Source organism: Hypanus sabinus, chromosome 2 (assembly GCF_030144855.1).
Source record: "Hypanus sabinus isolate sHypSab1 chromosome 2, sHypSab1.hap1, whole genome shotgun sequence".
NCBI classification, from domain to species: Eukaryota; Metazoa; Chordata; class Chondrichthyes; order Myliobatiformes; family Dasyatidae; genus Hypanus; species Hypanus sabinus.
Window position 1 is genome coordinate 179962848 of NC_082707.1, and position 27926 is coordinate 179990773.

At 51.4% G+C, this 27926-nt stretch overlaps 1 protein-coding gene across 8 annotated transcripts in view; it reads left to right on the forward strand.

The window, feature by feature from the left end:
• The window catches only part of LOC132388244 (nesprin-2-like), a 284356-nt gene that overhangs the window by 152746 nt on the left and 103684 nt on the right, over nt 1–27926 (forward strand). For all 8 annotated transcript variants that reach the window (XM_059960628.1, XM_059960590.1, XM_059960605.1 and 5 more), the window contains 10 exons: nt 1559–1690; nt 3245–3400; nt 5474–5674; nt 7803–7904; nt 12834–12953; nt 13246–13446; nt 16413–16586; nt 20626–20757; nt 22015–22211; nt 25338–25470. In XM_059960628.1, coding sequence (XP_059816611.1) covers nt 1559–1690; nt 3245–3400; nt 5474–5674; nt 7803–7904; nt 12834–12953; nt 13246–13446; nt 16413–16586; nt 20626–20757; nt 22015–22211; nt 25338–25470 — 1548 coding nt within the window. The remainder of the gene's footprint in view (nt 1–1558; nt 1691–3244; nt 3401–5473; nt 5675–7802; nt 7905–12833; nt 12954–13245; nt 13447–16412; nt 16587–20625; nt 20758–22014; nt 22212–25337; nt 25471–27926) is intronic.

Sequence of the window (27926 nt, forward strand, 5' to 3'; positions counted from 1 at the left end):
CCTACCCAGGAGTCTCTTAAAAGACCCTGTCGTATCCACCTCCACCACCATCGCCGGTAGCCCATTCCACACACTCACCGCTCTCTGCGTAAAAAAAACAACTTACCCCTGACATCTCAGTACCTACTTCCAAGCACCTTAAACCTGTGCCCTCTCGTGCTAGCCATTTCTTCCCTGGGAAAAAGCCTCTGACCATCTATACTTTCAATGCCTCTCATCATCTTATACACCTCTGTCGGGTCACCTCTCCTCCTCCGTTGCTCCAAGGAGAAGTAGAGTGTGTACATTCTGTTTCCCAGGGTTGGGAGGACATATTGTAGGTTGAAAGTGAGAGGGCAAACGTTAAATCAGATCGTGAACTGCAAATTTTTTCGCCCAGATTGCGGACTGTACAGGGAACAAGCTGCCTGAGGAAGTGGTTCAGGCAGGTTCTGCACATTAACAAGATTTAAAAGACATTTGAACAGCCGCATGGATAGGAAGGGTTTAGAGGGGTACGGACCAAACAAAGGCAAATGGGATTAGCTTAGATGGGAATCTGGGTCAGCAGGGACATGTGAGCCAATGGGTCTTTTTCTATGTTGTACAGCATGGGACAGGGTGACGGGGGGGGGTCCATACTTTGCTCCCCCCACCCCCTTCCCCAGTGTGTAGTGGGAGCTGAGAAAGAGGGCTGTGGTGCAGAGGGAGTGAGGCACAGTCAGAGGAGTGTGAGATCTCACAGATTCTGGGTGATCACTGACCCTCCACCCTCCTGCTGGGTCTGGGGTTGGGATTCTGCAAGAGCTGGGTAGCTTTGGCTCACCTAGTGGAGGGAGCCTCACCACCCAGTGGGCCTGGGTAATAGAGTCATAATGCACGACAGCATAAAAACAAGCCCTTCTGTCCATCTAGTCCCTGTTAAACTGCTATTCTGCCTAGTCCCATTGGCCTGCACCTGATCTATTGCCCTCCATACCCCTCCCATCCATGTACCTATCCAAACCTTTTTGTAATCAAACCCACATCTACCACATCTCCTGGCAGCTTGTTCCACACTCTCACCACCCTCTGAGTGAAGAAGTTCCCCTTCATGTTCCCCTTAGATGTTCCACCTTTCACCCTAAACCTACGACCTCTAGTTTGAGTCTCACCCAAACTCTGGGAAAAGCTTGCTTGCATTTACCCTATATCCCTCATGATTCGGTATACTTCTATCAAATCTCCCCTCATCCTCCTAAACTACAGGAAACAAAGTCCTAACCTATTCACTCTATCCCTATAACTCAGGCCCTCAAGTCCAAGCAATATCCTTGTCAATTTTCTCTGAACTCCTTCAATCTTATTGACATCTTTCCTGTAGACAGGAGACCAGACTGCATACAATACTCCAAATGAGGCCTCAGACACCTTCAACATAATATTCCAGCTCCTGTACTCAGTACTTTGATTTATGAAGGCCAATGTGTCTAAAGCTCTCTTTACTACCCCATCTACTTGTGACACCACTTCCAAGGGTGTTGAGACGTGGGAGCCACCAGCCCTCCGTACTCAGGGTTTGTCTGATCTCCTTTTCCAGGCGGAGTTCATGGCTGAAGGGTTGCACCGTGTCCCAGGACTTGCACAGCCAGCTGTGGCGCTGCTGAGCAGCTTGATGGCCGAGTTGGAGCAGCAAAGGCAGGAGGCAGAGGAACTCGCTGCCCAGACAGAGGTAGTAGCTCGTCCATGTGGCAGGGGGAGTGTCGGGAAGCTGTTCCACAGTCTGTGGACACCTCACACACAAGGGTAAAGAGCACTGCTCTGAGTCTGACCCTGGAAGTGTGTGGTGGGATGGTGTAGAGGAGGCTTCGCTCTGTGTCAGACCCCTCGAGTGTGTGATGGGACAGTGTGGAGGGAGCTTCCCTGTCTCTGACCCTGGGAGTGTGCAATGGGACAGTGTGGAGGGAGCTTCACTCTGTGTCAGACCCCTGGAGTATGTGATGGGACTGTACAAAGGGAGCTTCCCTGTCTCTGACCCTGGGAGGGTGTGATGGGACAGTGTGGAGGGAGCTTCACTCTGTGTCAGACCCCTGGAGTATGTGATGGGACTGTACAAAGGGAGCTTCCCTGTCTCTGACCCTGGAAGTGTGTGGTGGGATGGTGTAGAGGAGGCTTCACTCTGTGTCAGACCCCTGGAGTATGTGATGGGACAGTACAAAGGGAGCTTCCCTGTCTCTGACCCTGGGAGGGTGTGATGGGACAGTGTGGAGGGAACTTCACTCTGTGTCTGACCCCGGGAGTGTGTGATGGGACAGTGTGGAGGGTGCTTCACTCTGTGTCTGACCCCGGGATTGTGTGAGGGGAGAGTGTGGAGGGAGGTTCACTTTGTGTCTGACCCCGGGACTGTGTGATGGGACAGTGTGGAGGGTGCTTCACTCTGTGTCTGACCCCGGGACTGTGTGAGGGGAGAGTGTGGAGGGAGGTTCACTCTGTGTCTGACCCTGGGAGTGTGTGATGGGACGGTGAGAAGAGGCTTCACTCTGTATCTGAACCCAGGAGTGTGTGAGGGGACAGTGTGGAGAGTGCTTCACTCTGTGTCTGACCCCGGGAGTGTGTGATGGGACAGTGTGGAGGGTGCTTCACTCTGTGTCTGACCCCGGGAGTGTGTGATGGGACGGTGAGAAGAGGCTTCACTCTGTATCTGAACCCAGGAGTGTGTGAGGGGACAGTGTGGAGAGTGCTTCACTCTGTGTCTGACCCCAGGACTGTGTGATGGGACAGTGTGGAGGGTGCTTCACTCTGTGTCTGACCCCGGGAGTGTGTGAGGGGACATTGTGGAAGGAGCTTCACTTTGTGTCTGACACCTGGAATATGTGATGGGACTGTATAAAGAGAGCTTCACTCTGCGTCTGATCCCAGGAGTGTGTGATGGGACAGTGTGGAGAGTGCTTCACTTTGTGTCTGACCCCGGGAGTGTGTGATGGGACAGTGTGGGGAGAGAATACCCTCAGATTTATCCTCTGTATCCCAGGCACCAGATGCATCTGTCTTTGCTCTTGTGAAAAGTTAAGAAATTTAACGACTTATCAACCCACCAGCCCCCTGCTAATACCCTGCTCCCAAACAGCAGCATTCTCCTTGATTTGTCCTGATGTTCCAGGACAGTCCTTGAGCATTGAGCATCTCCCTCGCTCAGGGAGGAGCAGAGCGGGGTGCTGATGCCAGTCCATGCCTCGCGGGCCCCCTGCACACTGAACAGGTCTGACCATCCTTATCCGTTGCTCAGGGGGCCGTTCAGCAGGATGCACGCTTAACGTTGAAGACGGCCGTGCAGAGAATCGCCCACCGCGTCAGCGACTGGTTAGATGGGGCACAGGCGGAGCTGTACGCCGGCAGCCTGGTGCCTCTTGAGGAAGCGGAACAGCAATTACAGCATCACCAGGTAACTGGGGAGATCAGGGTGGCATTGTTTCCAGGACAACATGGCTACATCGGTCGAGGTTCTGCTTAACGGCGACCCAGAACACAGACTGTAGAACAGCGCAGGATGTGAACAGGCCTTTTGGCTCACGATATAACCTGGTAAACTAATGACTAATTGCCAGGATGCTGCCTGGACTAGAGAACATGTCTTATGAGGAGAGGTTGAACGAGCTGGGACATTTCTATTTGAAGGGAAGAAAGATAAGAGGCGACTTGATAGAGGTGTAAAAGATGATAAGAAGTATTGATTGTGTGGACAGCCAGGGTGGAAATGGGCTAATACAAGGGGATATGATTTTATGGTGATTGGAGGAAAGTATAGGGGGGATGTCAGAGTTAGGTTTTTTATACAGAGAGCGGAGGGTGCGTGGAATGTTCTGCTGGGGTGTTCGAGGCAGATATGCTAGAGATATTTAAGAAGCTCTACATGGATGATAGAAAAATGGAAGGTTGTGTTTGAAGAAATGGTTAGTTTGATCTTGAAGTAGGTTGAGAGGTCGACATAACATCATGGGCAAAAGGGCCTGTATTGTAATGTTCTGTGTTCCACATTGGTCATCGAATATAATCCCTAAACACAAGAGATTCTGCAGATGCTGGAATTCCAGAGTAACACACAAAATCCTGGAGGATCTCAGAAAGGTTAAACTTTCTTCCACTCATCTTAAATGGATGTCCTCTGGTTTTACCCATTTCTGTTGCAGGAAAGACGACCTTGGCTGTCCACTCGATCCGTGCCCCTTATTATCTTGTACATCTCCATCAAGTCACCTCGAATTCTCCTTGTCTCTAAAATGAAAAGCCCTAGCTCACCTAACCTGCCCACATAAGACATGCTCTCTAGTGCAGGCAGCATCCTGGTAAATCTCCTCTGCACCTTCTCAAAAGCTTCCACATCTCAACTATAATGAGGTGACAGAACTGAACATGATGCTCCAAGTGTCATCTAACCAGACTTTTATAGAGCTGTAATGTTACCTCGTTGCTCTTGAATTCAATGCACCAGCCGATGAAGGCCAACACACCAGATACTGACAGGCTGCGTTGTTTGACATCTGGGGGATCTCCAGGGTCATCCAGACAGACACACTAGTAGCAGCTAGATGATTCTGATCAGTGACTCAGTCACTCACTGCCATTACTGTGGGGGTGGAGGTTGCCACAGAGTGTGGCCCTTATCCCCATGGTGTGATCCCTGCAATACTGCATTTGGCCTTCGTTTCTATGGAGACAGTTTAAAATCATTCAATGGCTGTGAAGTATCAGTGACCATTTACACCTGTTCTTCTATATATGGGCTGACGTTTATTGAGTGACATGTTGAGGATGCACATGAATCTTTGGTTTACAGCCAAACACCACAGGAGCCGTCCCTCGCACCCTCCCACAATGTAACCATCCCCTGGTACCACCCCTCCCACGGTATCGACCTTTTTTGTGTACCAAAGCTGTAAAAGTTTATTTACAACACATAGACACAAGACGTTCGATATTTACAAGACAGTGGTTACACTGAAATTACTCTCCGGTACTGCCGTCTATAAAGCAGTATATACCGCGGGGGGACCACTGCTCACGGAAATCCCCCAGTGTGCCCGACGCAACTGTGTGCTCCCTCTACGGTACCATGCATCCCACAGTGTGCCCCTCCTGCAATGTGACCCTCCCTCTGTACCGCCACTCCCCCAGTGTGCCCCTCCCTCAATGTTACCCCTCCTACAGTGAAACCTTTCCTCAGTCCCACCCCTTTTTAAATAAAAGCTGTAAAAGTTTATTTACACAACAATTACACAAAGTACAAATATTTAGTATTTGTAGCACAGTGAAAAATTAAAATATAACCACCCACAGTGTGACCCTCCCTCATTACCAATGCTTCCAGTGTGACTCTCTCTCATACTGATGCTCCCACCGTGTGACCCTCCCTCATTACTGATGTACTTGGTACGACCCCTCCCACAGCCGCGTTTGACCCAGGGCTGTTGCTGGAGGGGTGGTCAGACAGGCATTGACGAGATCCCCTGTGCCACAGGTACTGCTGGAGTCTCTGGAGACAGCTCACCAGGAGATGGCGGAGGAAGTCGAGGCGCTGGGGCAGTCGGACCTCTTTAGCTGCCCCGAGGCTCGGGGCTCCCTGACGGACCTACACAACCGGCTTGGGCTGTTCATCCGCAGCTGCTGCCAACTTACCCACTCGCTGCGTGCCGATGTGGACCAGGCCTCCGAGTGCCAGGTAATGGCGGGGGCATCGATGAGCTGGTGTGGTCAGGGAGGAAAAACCCTCACCGCTTGTGTCCCGGAGACAGATGGAGGGCCAAATTCTTCCCAACTCTGTTAGCTGTGGTCACCTGAAGGTGACTCTTTCAATGGGAACTTGGTCAGGCCTGGGTCAGTGTGGGTGCGCGGGGCAGTGTCAGGAGAAGTTTAGAGCAGTTTCAAAGGATTCGCATGGACTCAGAGGGAAAATGACTATGGTTGTGCAGTTCTTCTCCACCCTGAGGCTCAGCTGGGAGAGGAGTGCTCACCTGAAGACCCACACAATAATTCAGGAAAGCATAAACACAAGAGTTCCTGCAGATGCTGAGATCTTGAGTGACGCAAACAAAACGCTGGAGGATCTCAACTTTTCCTTTCGTAGATTCTATCTGACTTGCTGAGTTCCTCCAGCAATTTGTATCTGTCTTTTGCACTATTTATTAATTTAATTTTTTACCTTATAGTACTTTTCTTTTGTCTTTGCACTGTACTGCTCTCACAAAACGGCAAACTTCATGACGCCTGTATGTTATAATGAACCTGATTCTGATTCTGACACCGAATAGACTGTGTTCCCCAGAATGGAGAAAGCTGAGGGATGTCATAGAGTCACACATCACATAAGCAGACCATTTGGCCCAACACATTTATGCTAACCAAAGGCCATAATAAGGCCTTATGAAATAGGAGCAGAATTAGACCATTTGGCTCATTGAGTCATACTCCGCCATTCCAGCATGGCCGATTTATTATCCCTGTCAACCCCATTCTCTTGCCTTCCCCCTGTAACCTTTGACACTGTGATTAATCAAGAACTTATCAACCTCTGCCTTAAATATGCCCAATGACTTGGCCTGCACAGCTGCCTGTGGCAATGAATTCCATAGATTCACCACCCTCTGGCTAAAGAAATTTTTCATCATCTCTGTTGTAAATGGATGTACCTCAATTCTGAGGTTGTGCCCTCTGGTCCCAGATTCCCCCACTACAGGAAACATCCTCTCCACATGCAAACTATTTAGTCATTTCAATATTCAATAGGTTTCAATGAAATCTCCTTCATTCTTTTCAACACCAGCAAGTACAGACCCAGAACCATCAAATGCTCCTCATATGTTACCCCTTTCATTTCTGGGGTCTTTCTGATGAACCTCCTCTGGACCCTCTCCAATGCCACTACGCCACCTGCCGCCCCCCTTCTTGAAGGGTGGAATGAAATATGCAATTTTCCAGTCCTCTGGAGCCATTCCAGAACCTACTAATTCCTGAAAGGTCATTGCTAATGCCTGCACAATCTCTTCTGCTTCCTCTTTCAGAACCATACAGTGTAGTCCATTTGGTCCAGGTGACTTATCTACCTTCAGATCTTTCAGCTTCCCAAGCACCACCTTAGTAACAGCAACTACACTCACTTCTGCCCCTGACACTCTCGGACTTCTGACATTCTGCCAGTGTCTTCGACAGTGAAGACCGACGCAAAAAAGTTACTCAGTCATCCACCATTTCTTTGTCTCCCATTACTACCAGCATCATTTTCCAGCAGTCCGACTTCCAAATCAGAATCAAGTTCACTATCTCTGATATATGTCATGAAATTTGATGTTTTGAGTCAAATTTCATGACATTACTTTAAGTCCACAATAAGAAATAGAGCAAAACAAGAGTTGATAGAAGTTTATATCATGGAGTAGAAATGTCAAATGCTAGCAGGCAGAGTTTAAGATGAAAGGGGGATAAGCACATTGATAAGAAAAGTTTAGAAAATAAAGTTTAGCTTTATGTGTCAGATGTATACTAAAACATACAGTGGGATGCGTTGTTTGTGTCAACAACCAACACAGTCCAAGGATGTGCTGGGGGCAGCCTGCAAGTGTCGGCGTGCTTCCGGTGCCAGTGTAGCATGCCCACAGCTCACTGACCCAGACCTGTACAGCTTTGGAATGTGGGAGGAAACTGGAATACCCAGAGGAAACCTACATGGTCACAGGGAGAACAAACTCCTTACAGATAGCAGCAGGAATTGAACCCTGATCGCAAGCACTGTAAAGCATTACACTAACTGCTAAACTGCCATTCTTTGTTGTTTTGTTGTGTTCCCGCTACAGACAAAGCTGAAACAGCTACAGGCTGCATTGTCAGAGAGGAGAGCGATTGTGCAGCATCAACTGTTGGAGTCTACAGGCTGCAGTCTGGATGAACAGCTGCAGGTAACTCCCTGCCCTCACTACACCACGGACCCTTCCCCAGAGGGAAACTCCACTGGGTCACTAATTGTGCAAACTTGGGTTGTAGATCTTGAGGTCCATGTCCATTGTTCCCTCAAAGTTGATCTGCAAGTTAATGGGGTTGTTAAGAAGGTGTACAGTATGTTGGCCTTCGTTAGGCAAGTTGATAGGGTTGTTAGTGAGGTAATACTGCAGCTCTGTAAAACTCTAGTGAGGCCACTCTTGGAGTTGTGTGCTTAGTTCTGGCCTCATTGTAGGAAGGATGTGGAAGCTTTAGAGAGGGTGCAGAGGAGATTTACCAGGATGCTGCCTGGATTGGAGGGTGTTGGCTTATGAGGATAGGTTGAGCGAGCTAGGGCTTTTCTCTTTGTAGCAAAGGAAGATGAGAGTTTTTTTTTAGCGGGTTGCACCAGACAGACAGCCATTCTTGTCTGGCGCGTGGTGTCAGGATTGGTCTCCTTTCGGATTGACCGGGTCACGATATGAATGTTCCTGACTTGACCCTTGTCTTTTTACGAGGCCGAGTTGCTAACCACGCTCAACCCGGCATGGATGGAAAGCGTGCCCGGGGGTGGCCCGACTCGGATTCAAACTCGGGACCCTTCGCTCCGGAGTCTGGCACTGATGCCACTTTGCTACCCGCCGGCTTAGTACAAGATGAAAAGAGACATAGATCAAGAGGATAGCCAGAGACATTTTCCCAGGTGGAAGTGGCTAATATGAGAGGGCCTAGTTTTAAGGTGATTGGAATAAAGTATAAAGGGGATGTCAGAGATTTTTTTATATACACAGAGAATGATGGATGTGTGGAATACCCTGTAGGGGTGGGTGGTGGTAGAGGCATTTAAGAAACTAGGTAGGCACATGGATGATAGAACAATGGAGGGAAATGTGGGATGGCCAAGTTAGATTGATCTTTGAGTAGGTTAAATCTCAGCACATCATGGAAACCAGGCTTACAAAAAAGCTGGATGAACTCAGCAGGTCGGGCAGCATACGTTGAAAGAAGCAGTCAACATTTCGGGTCGAGACCCTTTGTCAGGACTCTCAGGAAACCAGGCTTCCCTCTATGGACTCCATGGGAGGCTAGTGAAGAAGGTTTAGTCACTCAGCATTCAGAACGAGTTGTAAATTTGATTAGACATTAGCTTTGTGGGAGAAGGCAGAGAGTGATAGATGGTTGCCTCTCTGACTTGGAAACCTGTGACTAGAGGTGTGCCGCAGGGTTTGGTGCTGGGTCACTTGAAGTTTGTCATCTATATCAATGATCTGGATGATAATGTTAACTGGATCAGCAGATTTGCAAATAACACCAAGATTGGGGGTGTAGTGGACAGTGAGGAACGTATCATGGAGATCTCTGCTCAATCACCTCATCAATGTATCCCCTGCAGCAGGGATCCTGACATACTCGACCACTGCTACACGATGATTAGGAATGGCTACCATTCCATGCCTAGATTGCATTTTGGCAAATCTGATCACTTGGCAGTCCTACCTGCATACAGGCAGAGACTAAGTAGCTAGGACAACAACAAGGTGGTCATGGGAGGTAGAGAAGTGGCTATGGGATTGCTTCGAGTCAGTGGACTGGGCTGTGTTCAAGGACTCATCGAGGATCTGAATGAATACACCATGCTTGTCACTGACTTTAGAAAAACAGTCGTAGATGAGTGTGTTCCCATAAAATCATTGAGTCTTCCCCAACTAGAAGCCCTGGATGAACCTGAGATGTGCGATCTGCTGAGGGCCACATCAGTGGCATTCGTCTGCCGACCAACTAAAATACAAGAGCTCTGGGTGTGATCTCCAGGAGCAGCATCTCACGTGTCAGTTCTGGATCAAACCTGAATCCATGAATGATGCTGGACAGCTTGAGTGCTGTCACTTCCTGCAGCATGAAACCGAGCGACTTCGGTGACAACAGTGCTTTGCTTCCAGAAGAGCTCACTTTGACCATCAAAACACTGAGGAACCATCACGAACTCCCACAGACCCCAACGGCCCTGTGATTTCAGTCTTTGAGGCTGACATGAGAGCATCCTTCAGTTGATGCTATTTCTTTGGCTCTTCACTCTATCCTGGAGCATCTGAACAGCAAAGGTATATACATCAGGATGCTCTTCATTGACAACAGCTTTGCATTCAATACTATCATCCCCTCAAAATTAATCAATAAATTCCAAAACCCTGGCCTCAATACCTCTTTGTACAACTGGATCCTTGATTTCCTTGCTTGCAGACCCCAGTCAGTTCAGGCTGGTAACAACATTTTCTCCACAATCTCCATCAGCACTGGTGCACCATAAGACTGTGTGTTTAACCCCCACTATACCTGCTTTACACTTACGACTTTGAGGCTATGCACAGCTCCAACGCCATATTTAAGTTTGCTGACAACACCACTGTTGTTGGCTTAATCAGAAGTGGTGATGATTCAGCATATAGGAGTGAGATTGAAAATCCGGCTGAGTGGTGCCACAACAAAAACCTCTCACTCAATGTCAGCAAGGCTAAGGAGCTGATTATTGACTTAAGGAGGAGAAAACCAGGGGTCTGTGAGCCAGTCCTCATTGGGTGATCAAAGCTGGAGAAGGTCAGCAGCTTTAAATTCCTTGGTGTTATCACTTAAGGGGATCTGTCCTCGGCCCAGCACATACATAAGTACCATTGCAGAGAAAGCACAGCAGCGCCTATATCTTCTTAGAAGCTTGCACAGATTCAGCATGACACCTCAAAGCTTGACAAACTTCTATAGACGTATGGTGGAGAGTATAGAAAAGTACAGTACAGAAACAGGCCCTTCGGCCCATTTAGTCCATGCAAAACCATTTAAACTGCCTACTCCCATTGACCTGGACAGGGACCTTTGCCCTCCAAACCCCTACCATCGTGTACCTATCCGAACTTCTCTTAAATATTGAAATCAATCTTGCCCACACCACTTGTGCTGGCAGCTCGATCCACACTCTCACGACCCTTATATTGACTGGTGCATCCTGGCCTGGTATGGAAACACCAAGTAGTGGATACAGACCAGTCCATCATGGGTAAAGCCCTCTCCACCGAGCAGCATCCATCCTCAAGGACATCCACCACCCAGGACATGCTCTCTTCTTGCTGCTGCCAACAGAAAGGAAGCACAGGAGCCTAAGGTCCCACACCACCAGGTTCAGGAACAGTTATTACCCCTCAACCATGAGGCTTCTGAACTGGACTGGATAACTTCACTCGCCCCATCACTCAACTGTTTCCACAACCTTCTTTCACTATCAAGGACTCATGATCTTGAAATGTATTGCTTATTTATTTATCTATCTATCTATCTATTTATTATGAAGCATTTTTTCTTTGTTTTTATATTTGCAGTTTGTTGTTTGTCCGTCCTGTCTTTCATTAATTCTATTGTGTTTCCTATAGTTATACTGAATGCTTGCAAGAAAATGAGTCTCAGGGTTGTATGTAGTGATTTTGATAATAAATTTTTGAACTTTGAACTTTTCACTGTACCAGTTACCAATTTCTCATCCTTAAAACCCAGCAACCGTTCACCACCCTCCCCTCACTAACTCCAGCCCCTCTTCTAACCTCATGCATCCCACCCTCACCTACCAATTTCTGCCGACAGGATCTTAATCGATCTCCTGATGGAAGGAAAGTCTGTGATGGTGGAAGAGACTCCCTCGACCAGGCCCATTTCTTATGAACAAATGTCCTTCTAAGTTGGCCCTCAGAACTATGAACTGCTTGACTCAAATAGAATCACAATCACTGACAAATGACGTAAAATGTGTTGCTTTGCAGCAGCAGTACAGTGGAATAATAAAATACTGTAGATTAGAAATCACAATAACAATATATACGACAAAATAATCCGTGCAAAATGAGGGTAAAACAGTGAGACAATGATCATGGACTGTTCCGAAATCTGATGGTGGAGGGGAAGAAGCTGCCTTAAGATGTTGAGTATTCTTCCTGCTGAGGGCTGGGTGTCATGTTTGCAGGGCACTGGTAACCACGGTTACCCGAGAGCTGTGGGGGGGGGCCCACTCCCTACATTCAGAATGACTCAGAGTCAGTGACCGGTGAACGATTCACTCAGTGCCAACCGCACTCGGCCAGTCACGTGACAGGCCAGATGCAGGAGATGCTCGAATTAGGTTTCTTACAAAATTCTGTCTGGTTGAGGCGTTTGTCTGAATCTCATAGTTACAGTGATGGGCGTGGGGCGCATAAGAATTTTTCAATGTCAATGTCGTAGTAGACAGAAATTGATTATTATGATGAATGGAGTAATTGCAACTGAGAATTAACGAGATCTCACCCTGTACCCTTCTCACTCCCTGTCCCCATCTGTCTCACTGTCTCATCCCTCTCTCCCCGTCTCCCCCTTCCTGTCCCTGTCTCCACCTCTCTGTCCCCATCCCCCACTCTCTATACCCCACTCTCCCCTGTCCCCTCTCTCTCCTGTCCCCCACTCTGCCCCGTCCCCCTCTTTCCCATCAACCTCTCTTTCACTCTCCCTGTCACCCCCTCTCCCCACCCCCTCTCCCTGTCCTCCTGTCCCCATCAACCTCTCTCTCCCTCTCCCCCTCTCTCCCCATCACCTCCTCTCTCCGCCCCCTCTCTCCACTGTCTCCCCTGTCTAACCCCTCTAGTCCCCTCTCTACCCCTACCTTCCGCAACCCCTCCACCCTCTCTTTCCCCCTCCACCCCCTCTTTCCCCCTCCACCCCCTCTTTCCCCCTCCACCCCCTCTTTCCCCCTCCACCCCCTCTTTCCCCCTCCACCCCCTCTTTCCCCCCTCTCTCCCTGCCCCTGACTCCCCACCCCGCCTCTCTCTTTCCCTAACCCCTCTTTCTTCCACCTACCCTCCTTCCCCTCTGCCACCCGCCTCTCGGCCCTGTCGTAGTGGGTGGAGGGGCTGGCAGCTGAGCTGCTCCGGTTAGAGGGGAGTCTGCTGGAGCTGACAGGCACGATGGGTCGGTGGAGCGCAGGTCCCCGCTGGGAGCAGGAGGTCAACGTGCTGGAGGTACAGATGCTAGTGACGGGATAACCCTGCCCCTTCCTCCCCGCCGCACTGTGTCTTCACCTCATTCCGACTCCCACTCCCATCCCATCCCCTACGGCCTGAGCATTGACAACCACTCACGAGACTCCGAAGCCCCCTCCCACTCCCCAACCGATTCTTCTGTTTCTCTCTCCATCCACCCTACACTCTCTGCCCTCCCCGTCTCCCTAAACCAGGGGACGAGGTCTGGTGAGACTCCAGAACGTGCCCCTTGGCCTCCCAGTCTCTGACCTGCCATTGCTCTGCCCCAAAGGAGGCGCTGGAGGACAGCTGGACGTGGGTGGGAGAGCAGAGGAAGGAGATTCAGCACTGCCTGCTGCTGGGACGTCAGCACGAGGGGCTCCTGCGAGGTCTTGTCTCCCTACTCGAGAGCGGGCAGGTGACTGCTGCCCTCGAGGAACCTCTTCCATTCCGGAGCATCAGTGAACTACAGACCCACCTGCAGAGATACAAGGTACCTCCCTCAGTCACTACCATCATCCCAGCCCTCGTCAAGGATGTGTCTCCATTGTACATTGGAGAAGAGGGGCGATGGGGAGAGGGGGAGGGAAGGGGATGTGTGATGGAGAGAAGTGGAGGGGTGATGGAGAGAGGGGAAGGGGATGGGAGGGGTGATGGAGAGAGGGGAAGGGGATGGGAGGGGTGATGGAGAGAGGGGAAGGGGATGGGAGGGGTGATGGAGAGAGGGGAAGGGGATGGGAGGGGTGATGGAGAGAGGGGAAGGGGATGGGAGGGGTGATGGAGAGAGGGGAAGGGGATGGGAGGGGTGATGGAGCGAGGAGGAGGGGATGGGAGGGGTGATGGAGAGAGGGGAAGGGGATGGGAGGGGTGATGGAGAGAGGAGGAGGGGATGGGAGGGGTGATGGAGAGAGGAGGAGGGGATGGGAGGGGTGATGGAGAGAGGGGAAGGGGATGGGAGGGGTGATGGAGAGAGGAGGAGGGGATGGGAGGGGTGATGGGGAGAGTGGGAGGGAAGGGGATGTGTGATGGAGAGAAGTGGAGGGGTGATAGAGAAAGGGGAAGGGGATGGGAGGGGTGAGTTCGTTATGTCCTGATAGAGGTGGGGGGCTCGGCAGGTGTGGTCTGACGGGTTTGTTGAATTATCGCATAGCATCCTGTAGATGGTATAGACTTTGTTGAACACCTTTGCTTGAGACATGAGACCATGAGACATAGAAGCAGAATCTGCCACAAAAGTCAGGATTTGCCAGTGGCCAACCATTTTGATTCTGCTTTTCCTTCCTATTCCCTCATGTCAGTCCATGACCTCCTCTACTGCCTTGATGAGGTTACACTCAGGTTGGAGGAGCAACACCTCATACTCTGTCTGGGTAACCTCCAACCTGAGGGCCTGAACATTTTTTTCTAACTTCTGGTAATTCCTCCCCTTCTCTTTTTTTCCATTCCCCGTGCAGATTCTGCCCTTTACCTGCTGCTGCCCCCCCTCCTCCTTCCTTTTCTCCCACAGTCCACTGTCCTCTTCTAGCAGATTCCATCAAGCACCTCCCAGCTTCTCACTTCCTCCCTTCCCTCCCAGCCGGTCTCGCCTACCAGCTGAGAGCTTGTACTCTACCCCTCCCCGTACCACCTTATCCTCCCTCCCTTTCCAGTGCGGATGAAGGGTCTTGGCCCAGAACACAGACCTTTCTGTTGACGCTGCCTGACCCGCTAAGTCCCTCCAGCATTATGTGTGTGTTGTTTGAGGTTATGTTGCATCTGTACAAATCGTTCGTGTGGCTGCATGTGGTCTACTGTGGTCAGTTTTGATCACCTGTTATAAGAAAGATATTAGTAAGCTGGAAAGAATGCAGAGAAGATTCAAGGGGAAATGGGAATCAGAATCAGTGTTATCACCACTGACACGCTATGTGACTTGAACTTTGTTTACTTCAGGATTAGTAGAGTGCACATCACAAACTACACGTTACAAAATAAATAAATTTTGCAAAAGATGAACAACGAGGTAGTGTTCGTGGTTCATGGACTGTTCAGAAATCTGGCGGAGGAGAAGCTGTTCCTGACATTGAGTGTGCTGGGATTCGAGGGCTCAGTTACAGAGAAAGACATGCAAAACACAGGTCAGGCAGCACCTGTGGAAAGGAACAAACATTTGATGTTTCAGGCCGAGACTCTTCTTCAAGACAGAAAAGGAAGTGGGGAAGAACACCAGAATGAAAAGGTGGGGGACAGGGGGTGGAAGGAGGATAGACAGAAGGTGATAGGTGAAGCCAGGCGGGTGGGAAAGGTAAAAGGCTGGAGGAGAAGGAATCTGACAGGAGAGGAGAGTGGACCATAGGAGAATGGAAAGGAGGAGGGGAGCCGGGGAAGCGATAGGCAGGTGAGAAGAGGTAAGGGGCCAGAGTGAGGTACAGAAGAAGAGGGAAGGAGGAGGGAAAAAATTTTACCAGAAGGAGAAATTGATATTCGCAGCATAAGGTTGGAGGGTATCCAAATGGAATATAGGATGTTGCTCCTCCACCCCAAGGGGGGCCTCATCTCGGCACAAGAGGAGGCCCTGGACCGGCATGTCAGAACAGGAATGGGAATTGGAACTAAAATACTTGGCCACCAGGAAGTCCTGGAGGTGCTCGATGAAGCAGTCCTGCAGTTTACGATGGGACTCACCAGTGTAGAGGAGGCCACATCAGTAGCGCCGGACAGTCGATGACTCCAGCAGATCTGCATCTGCAGTGTTTTTTTCAGGAAGAGGAAATCAAGAACTAGAGAGCAGAGGTTTAAGATGAGAGGGGAGAGATTTGATAGGCACCTGAAGGACAACTAGTCACACAAAGACACGCAGGGTGTCATAGTCATAGAGCAGAACAGTACAGAAGTAAATCCTTTGGCCCATCTAGTCCGTGCCAAGCTCTTACTTTGCCTAGTCCCATTGACCTTCATCTGGACCACATTTCTCCATACCCCTCCCATCCACGTACCTATCCAAACTCCTCTTAAATGTTGAAATCGAACCTGCACTCACCACTTCCACTGGCAGCTCGCTCCACACTCTCACCACCCTCTGAGTAAAGAAGTTCCTCCTCATATTCCCCTCAGATATTTCACCTTTCACCCTTAACCCATGACCCCTAGTTCTAGTCTCACCAACATCAGTGCAAAAAGCCTGCTTGCATTTACCATATCCATATCCCTCATAATTTTGTAAACCTCTATCAAATCTCCACTCATTCTCCTACGCTGCAGAGATTGAAGTCCTAACCTATTCAACCTTCCCCTATAACTCGGGTCCTCAAGTCCTGGCAACATCTTTATAAGTTTTCTCTGTGCTCTTCTAGTTGGAATGAGTTGTGTGAGTGGAGTTCTGGGGGTAAGGTCAGTGGCCTGTAGCTGCGTGGCCTGAGGGTCGGGGGCACTGTGAGCTTCTACTGATCTCCTGCGACATCCCCCCTCTCCCTCCTGCAGCTCTTTTTCCAGAGGCTGGAGGGCCACGTGAGTGTGGCCGAGCAGTTTTCCAAGGCGGTTCCGGAGCGGGTGGTTGCCTTGCACAGGGAGAGGTGGTCAGAGCTGATGAACAGGCACGTGGAGATGCAGTCAAAGGCCCTCAGGTGGGGGGTGCACATGGAGACCACACTCCAGGTGAGGACCTGCCCCACCACAACACCCAGGCACAATGCAGCCTTCCGTGTGGATTGCACACAGTGTGGGAGGGTAATACTGCAGAAGAGGGTGGTGCTTCTGTGGGAGGGTCAGTTTCAAGGGGAGGATTGGTATCGTGGGACGGTCGGTACTGTGGGAGGGTCGGTACCGTGGGGGGGTTTGGTACCGAGGGAGGATCACTGCTGTGGTCGGTACCGTAGGGGGGTTTGGTACCGAGGGAGGATCACTGCTGAGGTCGGTACCGTGGGAGGGTCAGTACCGAGGGAGGATCAGTACCGAGGGAGGATCACTGCTGAGGTCGGTACCGTGGGAGGGTCAGTACCGAGGGAGGGTCAGTACCGAGGGAGGGTCACTGCTGAGGTCGGTACCGTGGGAGGGTCTGGTACCGAGGGAGGGTCACTGCTGAGGTCGGTACTGTGGGAGGGTCTGGTGCCGAGGGAGGGTCACTGCTGAGGTCGGTACCGTGGGAGGGTCGGTACCGTGGGAGGGTCGGTACCATGGGAGGGTCGGGTACCGTGGGAGGGTCTGGTGCCGAGGGAGGGTCACTGCTGAGGTCGGTACTGTGGGAGGGTCGGTACCGTGGGAGGGTCGGTACCATGGGAGGGTCGGTACCGTGGGAGGGTCTGGTGCCGAGGGAGGGTCGGTACCGTGGGAGGGTCGGTACCGTGGGAGGGTCGGTACCGTGGGAGGGTCGGTACCGTGGGAGGGTCTGGTACCGAGGGAGGGTCAGTACCGAGGGAGGGTCACTGCTGAGGTCGGTACCGAGGGAGGGTCGGTACCGAGGGAGGGTCAGTACCGAGGGAGGGTCACTGCTGAGGTCGGTACCGTGGGAGGGTCGGTACCGTGGGAGGGTCTGGTACCGAGGGAGGGTCACTGCTGAGGTCGGTACTGTGGGACGGTCGGTACCGTGGGAGGGTCGGTACCGTGGGAGGGTCTGGTACCGAGGGAGGGTCACTGCTGAGGTCGGTACTGTGGGAGGGTCTGGTGCCGAGGGAGGGTCACTGCTGAGGTCGGTACTGTGGGAGGGTCGGTACCGTGGGAGGGTCGGTACCGTGGGAGGGTCTGGTGCCGAGGGAGGGTCGGTACCGTGGGAGGGTCGGTACCGTGGGAGGGTCTGGTGCCGAGGGAGGGTCACTGCTGAGGTCGGTACCGTGGGAGGGTCGGTACCGTGGGAGGGTCTGGTGCCGAGGGAGGGTCACTGCTGAGGTCGGTACCGTGGGAGGGTCGGTACCGAGGGAGGGTCGGTACCGTGGGAGGGTCTGGTGCCGAGGGAGGGTCACTGCTGAGGTCGGTACTGTGGGAGGGTCGGTACCGTGGGAGGGTCGGTACCGTGGGAGGGTCTGGTGCCGAGGGAGGGTCGGTACCGTGGGAGGGTCGGTACCGTGGGAGGGTCTGGTGCCGAGGGAGGGTCACTGCTGAGGTCGGTACCGTGGGAGGGTCGGTACCGTGGGAGGGTCTGGTGCCGAGGGAGGGTCACTGCTGAGGTCGGTACCGTGGGAGGGTCGGTACCGAGGGAGGGTCGGTACCGTGGGAGGGTCTGGTGCCGAGGGAGGGTCACTGCTGAGGTCGGTACTGTGGGAGGGTCGGTACCGTGGGACTGTCGGTACCGTGGGAGGGTCTGGTGCCGAGGGAGGGTCGGTACCGTGGGAGGGTCGGTACCGTGGGAGGGTCTGGTGCCGAGGGAGGGTCACTGCTGAGGTCGGTACCGTGGGAGGGTCGGTACCGAGGGAGGGTCGGTACCGTGGGAGGGTCGGTACCGTGGGAGGGTCGGTACCGTGGGAGGGTCTGGTGCCGAGGGAGGGTCACTGCTGAGGTCGGTACTGTGGGAGGGTTGGCAGCATGGTAGTGTAACTGTTAGCATAAAGCTGTATAGCACCAATGATTGGTGGTCAATTCCCACTGCCGTCTGTAAGGAGTTTGTACACTCTCCAATAACCATGTGGGTTTCCTCCCTCATTCCAAAGATGTACAGTGTAGGTTAGGGTTTGAAAGTTGTGTGAATACTACATTGCCGTGGGAAGCATGGTGACTCTTGCGGGCTGCCCTCAGCACATCCTGGGACTGCGCTGATTGTTGACACAAACTATGTTATTATGCTGCCATATTAACACCCTACATGGATGTATGGCTAAACTGCCATGATTACGGTTCTGCTGGGTGCTCCACAACCGTCTGCCATACTTGTTTATAATATGGCCATTCAGCCCATCGAGTCTGCTTGCCTACAGTGTAATCCCATTTTCCTGCTAGGTTTTCCCTTAACATTCCGTCAGCTGCAGCAAGATCTTATTGCTCTTCATAAACACATGAGATTCTGCCAGAAATCTTGGGCAACCCACACAAAACGTGCAATGTCAACCATTTATTCCCCTCCATAGATGCTGCTCGACCTGCTCAGCATCTACAGAATTTTGTGTGTGTTACCGCTCATCCACAGACAAGGCAAATCTGAATTAAGGTGCCAGCTTTAATGGCTTTTGATGTAGAGGGAAGCTGGGTCACCTGGAGGAGATGGATGCGGGAAGGCAGATGCACACGGCTGGGCTCTGAGCCAGCCCTCTGCCAGCTGACCACATATGCCAGCACGTAACATTCAAGAACTGTCTGGCTGAAGGGAAATGGCTGTTCCTGGACCTGGAGGTGTGGGACTTCAGGATTCTGTACCTCCTGCCCGACGGCTGTGCAAAGATGGTGTGGCCTGAATGGTGGGGGTCTTTGAAGGATACTGCCCTCTCGAGGCAGCTTTCTCCTAACGTGGGCCAATGGTATTGGTACAGATGGACACACAGGTCGGCATGGATGAGATGGGCTGAAAGGCCTGTTTCTGTGCTGTATCTCTCCATGACTTGTGCTGGATTAAGGTTTAAAAAAAGATTACCTTTATTTGTCACATGTACATCAAAACATAGAGTGAAATGTGTTGTTAGCATCAGTGACTGACGCATTTCGAGGATCTGCTGGGGCCAACCTGTAAGTGTTGTTACACTTCTGGTTGCAACATGACATGCCACAACTCACTAACACTAACCCGTACGTAATCCGTTCACACCGCAACTCACTAACACTAACCCGTACGTAATCCGTTCACACCGCAACTCACTAACACTAACCCGTACGTAATCCGTTCACACCGCAACTCACTAACACTAACCCGTACGTAATCCGTTCACACCGCAACTCACTAACACTAACCCGTACGTAATCCGTTCACACCGCAACTCACTAACACTAACCCGTACGTAATCCGTTCACACCGCAACTCACTAACACTAACCCGTACGTAATCCGTTCACGCCGCAACTCACTAACACTAACCCGTACGTAATCCGTTCACGCCGCAACTCACTAACACTAACCCGTACGTAATCCGTTCACGCCGCAACTCACTAACACTAACCCGTACGTAATCCGTTCACGCCGCAACTCACTAACACTAACCCGTACGTAATCCGTTCACGCCGCAACTCACTAACACTAACCCGTACGTAAATCCGTTCACGCCGCAACTCACTAACACTAACCCGTACGTAATCCGTTCACGCCGCAACTCACTAACACTAACCCGTACGTAATCCGTTCACGCCGCAACTCACTAACACTAACCCGTACGTAATCCGTTCACGCCGCAACTCACTAACACTAACCCGTACGTAATCCGTTCACACCGCAACTCACTAACACTAACCCGTACGTAATCCGTTCACACCGCAACTCACTAACACTCACTTGTATGTCTTTGGAATTTGCGAGGAAACCCACATGGTCATGGGGAGAACATCCAAACTCCTTACTCGGCAGAGGGAATTGAACCCCGGACAGTGGTCACTCCTTACTCGGCAGAGGGAATTGAACCCCGGACAGTGGTCACTGGTGCTAATAAGCGATTGTGGTAGAAGCTGTGCTACCGTGGCCATCACAGTTCTTGCGTTTTTGGGGTTGGTGCTGCAGTGAAGCATGTGGCTGAACTTACTCTGCCGGCTTAATGGCCACATGCCAATTTCTCCGCTCTGATTGGAAGGTTTGGACTGAGCTGGAGGCTGAGCGGGAGGCTCTGACGAAGGAGGTAGAAACATTGAACTCCCGGCTACCGTCCGTTGGGCTGGTGGAGGAGACGAAGGAGCACGTGGCTGAAGTCATTGGCACCCTTCAGGTCAGTCACATTGATGGGGCTGCATAGGGGACTATTGTGGGAAAGACGTGGTTGAAGTGGAGACCGTGCAGAGAAGATTGACCAGAATGTCGCCAAGACTGAAGGGCCTGAGTTATCGGCAGATTAGGCCTTTATTCCTTAGAACCTAGGAGAGCGGGAGAGAGAGGTGTATAAAATTTGACGGCTCTGAGCCCATATTTGCTGCAGTTGATGAGGTGAATTTCATTGAAACCTGACAAATATTGAAAGCTCCAATAGAATGGATGTGGAGAGAATGTTTCCTGTCGTGGGGGAGTTTAGGACCTGAGGGCACAGCTTCAGAATTGAAGGATGTTCCTTTGGAAAAGAGATGAGGAGGAATTTCTTTAGCCACAGGATAGCGAATCTTCATTGCCACAGGTGGCCAAGTCATTGGGTATATTTAAAAAGGAGGTTGATAGGTTCTTGATTATTAAGGGTGTAATAGACTATGGGGAGAAGGCAGGAGAAAGGGTTTGAGAGGGAAAATATGTCAGCCATGATTGAATGGCGGAGCAGACCAATTCTGTGCTTCTGTCTTATGGTCTTGAACTTAGTGATGTTCTGGGACCAGAGTGCTGCTGGAGGAAGCGGGTCTGGGGGCCAAGGACCCAGCGCACATCGTAAGACAGAGCCCACTCTCGTGGACTTGTGGACAGCTCCAAGGATGGGGATCACAGGGGCAAAGGGTGAGGATGGAGGAGGTGCTGAGGGACAGGAAGACCCTGCTGGAGGTGGTGGAGAGCCCTGAGCTAAGGTGGTTGCTGGGAAAGCCAGTATTTATTGCTCCTTCCTAACTGCCCCTTGAGAAGATGAGAGAGAATCACCTCTGAACTACCACACTCTTCAGCGATACCGGCGTTGGGAAGGGTTTTGAGGAGGAATGAGGAGGAACGACCAAGGATATACTTCCCAGGACAGGGTGATGTGTGTCTGGGTTGAGGGGGATGTGGGAAAGGTTGTGGGTTTGGGAGGTGTCTGGGGAAGGAGTGAACCAGTGGGGACTTGTTCACCCGCAGCTTGGTAGGAGGCTTCCTCTTCCCCTCCCCCTTGCTCTCCCTCTTCCCCCTCCCCCTTGCCCGCCCTCTTCCCCTCCCCCTTGCTCTCCCTCTTCCCCCCCCTTGCCCTCCCTCTTCCCCTCCCTCTTCCCCTCCCCCTTGCCCTCCCCCCTCCCCCTTGCCCGCCCTCTTCCCCTCCCCCTTGCCCTCCCTCAATGCTGTGCTCTCTGTGACCCTGCAGCATATCCGGGGGAGTCTCATGGACAGCTGGCCGAGGATGGAGGAGGTGCTGAGGAGTGGGAGGGCCCTGCTGGAGGTGGTGGAGAGCCCTGAGCTAGAGGCCCATTTCCGTGCCCTGGAGGATGCTTGGTTATCCCTGAGGAATCGGCTCCACCAGGAGTTACACCGGTTGGAGACGTTACTGGAGCAGTGGAACTGGTTAGTGTGAATGAAGGATCTCGGCCCAAAACATTAACCGTTTAATCCTCTCCGTAGATGCTGCTTGACCTGCTGAGTTCCTCCAGCATTTTGTACCTACTGATCTCCCTCCTGGCACTTAGCCTTGCAAGCGGAACAAGCGTTACACCTGCCCCTACACCTCCTCCCTCTCTACTATCCAGGGCCCTAAACAGTCCTTCCAGGTGTAGCAACACTTCACCTGTGAGTCTGTTGGGGTCCCGGTGTGGCCTCCTGTATGTTGGTGAGACCCGACATAGATTCGGAGACTGCTTCACCAACCACCTATGCGCCATCCACCAGAACTGACGGGATCTCCCAGTGGCCACCCATTTTAATTCCACTTCCCATTCCCATTCCAATATGCCCATCCATGGCCTCCTCCTCTGTCATGATGAGGCCACACAGGTTAGAGGAACAACACCTTATATTCTGTTTGGGTAGCTTCCAACTTGATGGCATGAACATCAATTTCTCAAACTTCTGGTAATGCCCCGCCAAACCCCTCCCTCCCTTCACCATTTCCCATCCCCTTTACCCTCTCTCACCTTATCTCAGCCCATCACCTCCGTCTGGTTCTCCTTCCCCCCCTTTTCTTTCTTCCATGGCCTTTTGTCTCTTTCACCAATCAACTTCCCAGCTCTTTACTTCACCCCTTCTTCTCCAGGTTTCAGCTGTTACCTTGTGTTTCTCTCTCTCCTTCCCCCACCTTTTACATCTACTCCTCAGCTTTCTTTCTCCAGTCCCGCCGAAGGGTTTCGGCCTGAAACGTCGACTGTACTCCTTTCCATAGATGCTGCCAGGCCTGCTGAGTTCCTCCAGCATTTTGTGCGTGTTGCTCGGATTTCCAGCATCTGCAGATTTTTTTCTTGTTTGTCCCCTCCTATCAGATGCCACCTTCTTCAACCCTGTACCTCTTCCGCCTATTCCTCCCCCCACCAGCTCCTTACTTCACCTCTCCCTCCACCTACCTATCTCCCCCCTCATCTATCCCCTGCCAGTTTGTACTTCTTCGCCCTCCCTCACCTTTTTATTCTGGGTTCTTTCCATTTTCTTTCCACTCCTGCTAAAGGGCTTCAGCCTGAAACCTTGACCGTTTATTTCCCCGTATAGTTGCTTCCTGACCTGCTGCCTACCTCTAGTGTTTTGTATCAGTGGCTGGGAGGAATGGGGCTTGTTTCCCTGTTCTTTGGAGTTTTGTGGAGGTTCTGGAAAGTGTGGCAGCACTTGTGGGCTGTCCCCAGCACATCCTTGGGTTGTGTAGGTGATTATTGCAAGCAGCACGTGTCACTGTATGTTTTGATGTATGTGTGATATAGAATTTTATATAATATAGAATTTTTTAAAGATGTAACTAGTAGAGTGGATAGGGGAGAGCCAGTGGATGTGGTATATTTAGATTTTCAAAAGGCTTTTGACAAGGTCCCACACAGGAGATTAGTGTGCAAACTTAAAGCACACAGTATTGGGGGTATGGTGTTGATGTGGATAGAGAATTGGTTGGCAGACAGGAAGCAAAGAGTGGGAGTAAACGGGACCTTTTCCGAATGGCATGCAGTGACTAGTGGGGTACCGCAAGGCTCAGTGCTGGGACCCCAGTTGTTTACAATATATATTAATGATTTAGACGAGGGAATTAAATGCAGCATCTCCAAGTTTGCGGATGACATGAAGCTGGGTGGCGGTGTTAGCTGTGAGGAGGATGCTAAGAGGATGCAGGGTGACTTGGATAGGTTAGGTGAGTGGGCAAATTCATGGCAGATGCAATTTAATGTGGATAAATGTGAGGTTATCCACTTTGGTTGCAAGAACAGGAAAACAGATTATTATCTGAATGGTGGCCGATTAGGAAAAGGGGAGATGCAACGAGACCTGGGTGTCATTGTACACCAGTCACTGAAGGTGGGCATGCAGGTACAGCAGGCGGTGAAAAAGGCAAATGGTATGTTGGCATTCATAGCAAAAGGATTTGAGTACAGGAGCAGGGAGGTTCTACTGCAGTTGTACAAGGCCTTGGTGAGACTGCACCTAGAATATTGTGTGCAGTTTTGGTCCCCTAATCTGAGGAAAGACATTCTTGCCATAGAGGGAGTACAGAGAAGGTTCACCAGATTGATTCCTGGGATGGCAGGACTTTCATATGAAGAAAGACTGGATCGACTAGGCTTATACTCGCTGGAATTTAGAAGATTGAGGGGGGATCTTATTGAAACGTATAAAATTCTAAAGGGATTGGACAGGCTAGATGCAGGAAGATTGTTTCCAATGTTGGGGAAGTCCAGAACGAGGGGTCACAGTTTAAGGATAAAGGGGAAGCCTTTTAGGACCGAGATGAGGAAAAACTTCTTCACACAGAGAGTGGTGAATCTGTGGGATTCTCTGCCACAGGAAACAGTTGAGGCCGGTTCATTGGCTATATTTAAGAGGAAGTTAGATATAGACCTTGTGGCTAAAGGGATCAGGGGGTATGGAGAGAAAACAGGTACAGGGTTCTGAGTTGGATGATCAGCCATGATCATACTGAATGGCGGTGCAGGCTCGAAGGGCCGAATGGCCTACTCCTGCACCTATTTTCTATGTGATGAATGACTCTGTAACCTGTGTGTGGTGCACCTTGGTCCAGATGTTGCTCTCTCCTCGCCCTCGGGGTGCAGGTCACTAACGTGAACGCCAGGCTGTAGATGGGGCCAGCAATGAAGAGAGTGCTCAGGAAATGCTGTGTCCCTGATAATTGACCAGAGCTGTGGGAACCCGAGGGGAGAGGCTGGTTCTGTGGAAGAGGAAGAATGGCTGGGAGGGAGATAGTGAACGGTGGAGTGCTGGAAAATGATAGAAGTTTCTTTTTTTTTAATGATGTCCAGGTGACGTCTGGTCTGGGAGCCCCATGTCTGGGACAGTAGAGTCACTGTTCACCCCTTGCACCCCCTTCTGTCTCGCTGCCCCCCCATTGTCTCTCTCGCACCTCCGTTGCTCTTGCCCCCCGTTGCTCTCAACCCCACCGTCTCTCTGTCTCTCTCACTCCCCCTCTCTGTCTCTCTATCCCCCCCCCTCTCTCCATCCCCCCTCTTCCACTACGATGTCTATAATGGCTTCTCCGGAAATTCCCAGGTTTCAGAGAGAATCCGGTGGCCTTGGGGAGTGGCTGGATCAGGCTGGGAACCAGGTGATATACTGGAAGCAGGAGTTGCTGAGTGTCCCCTCGGACGCGGAGAGCAGAAGGAATCAGCTCAAACTCTTCCTGGTGAGTACTGGTCGCGCTTGGGTCTGGGCTTCCGCATTAATCCCATCACCTCTCCGAGGGCAGCCCATGGCATTCCCACGTTAGAGTTGGGAATCTGGCGGTGAATTCCAATCTAGCCTAACCATCTCAAGTGAGGTTCAGCGCAGAACAGGCCCTTCATCCCACGGAGTTGGTACTCACCACCAGCCATGTGCTATCATCACCCTTCCCTCATAGCCCTTCAATTTTCTTTCAATTTATGTGTTTCTTAAATGTCCCTAATGTATCTGTGTCTACCACCAGCCCTGACAGGGTGTTCCACGTACACACTGCGCTCTGTATAAAAAAAACACCGAACAAAACAACCTACCTCTGATATTCCCCCTGTACTTCCCTCAAAATTATGTCCCCCTATATTAACCATTTCCTTCCTGGGTCTCTGGCTGGCCACTCTGTTTATGCCTATCATCATTTTGTTGTACTCTATCAAGACACTTCTCGTCCTGCTTCACTGCAAAAGAAAAGCCCAAGCTTGTTCAGCCTTCCTCATCGGACAGTCTGTGTAACCCGTCACACAGTCTCTCTAACCCATCGGACAGTCTCTGTAACCCATCGGACAGTCTGTGTAACCCATCGGACAGTCTGTGTAACCCATCGGACAGTCTGTGTAACCCATCGGACAGTCTCTGTAACCCATCGGACAGTCTCTGTAACCCATCGGACAGTCTGTGTAACCCATCGGACAGTCTGTGTAACCCATCGGACAGTCTCTCTGTAACCCATCGGACAGTCTCTCTGTAACCCATCGGACAGTCTCTGTAACCCATCGGACAGTCTGTGTAACCCATCGGACAGTCTCTCTAACCCGTCGGACAGTCTCTCTAACCCATCGGACAGTCTCTCTGTAACCCATCGGACAGTCTGTGTAACCCATCGGACAGTCTCTCTGTAACCCATCGGACAGTCTCTCTGTAACCCATCGGACAGTCTGTGTAACCCATCGGACAGTCTGTGTAACCCATCGGACAGTCTGTGTAACCCATCGGACAGTCTGTGTAACCCATCGGACAGTCTCTCTGTAACCCATCGGACAGTCTGTGTAACCCATCGGACAGTCTCTCTGTAACCCATCGGACAGTCTCTCTAACCCGTCGGACAGTCTCTGTAACCCATCGGACAGTCTCTCTGTAACCCATCGGACAGTCTCTGTAACCCATCGGACAGTCTCTGTAACCCATCGGACAGTCTCTGTAACCCATCGGACAGTCTGTGTAACCCGTCGGACAGTCTGTGTAACCCATCGACAGTCTCTGTAACCCATCGGACAGTCTCTGTAACCCATCGGACAGTCTGTGTAACCCGTCGGACAGTCTGTGTAACCCATCGACAGTCTCTGTAACCCATCGGACAGTCTGTGTAACCCGTCGGACAGTCTGTGTAACCCGTCGGACAGTCTCTGTAACCCATCGGACAGTCTGTGTAACCCGTCGGACAGTCTCTCTAACCCATCGGACAGTCTGTGTAACCCGTCGGACAGTCTCTCTAACCCATCGGACAGTCTGTGTAACCCGTCGGACAGTCTCTCTAACCCATCGGACAGTCTCTCTAACCCGTCGGACAGTCTCTCTGTAACCCATCGGACAGTCTGTGTAACCCGTCGGACAGTCTGTGTAACCCATCGGACAGTCTGTGTAACCCGTCGGACAGTCTGTGTAACCCATCGGACAGTCTCTGTAACCCATCGGACAGTCTCTCTGTAACCCATCGGACAGTCTCTGTAACCCATCGGACAGTCTCTCTGTAACCCATCGGACAGTCTGTGTAACCCATCGGACAGTCTCTCTGTAACCCATCGGACAGTCTCTCTAACCCATCGGACGGTCTCTGTAACCCGTCGGACAGTCTGTGTAACCCATCGGACAGTCTCTCTAACCCATCGGACGGTCTGTGTAACCCGTCGGACAGTCTCTGTAACCCGTCGGACAGTCTGTGTAACCCGTCGGACAGTCTGTGTAACCCGTCGGACAGTCTGTGTAACCCGTCGGACAGTCTGTGTAACCCGTCGGACAGTCTGTGTAACCCATCGGACAGTCTCTCTAACCCATCGGACGGTCTCTGTAACCCGTCGGACAGTCTGTGTAACCCGTCGGACGGTCTGTGTAACCCGTCGGACGGTCTGTGTAACCCGTCGGACAGTCTGTGTAACCCATCGGACAGTCTCTCTAACCCATCGGACAGTCTCTCTAACCCATCGGACAGTCTCTGTAACCCATCGGACAGTCTCTCTAACCCATCGGACGGTCTGTGTAACCCGTCGGACAGTCTGTGTAACCCGTCGGACAGTCTCTCTAACCCATCGGACAGTCTCTCTAACCCATCGGACAGTCTGTGTAACCCATCGGACAGTCTCTCTAACCCATCGGACAGTCTCTCTAACCCATCGGACAGTCTCTGTAACCCATCGGACAGTCTCTCTA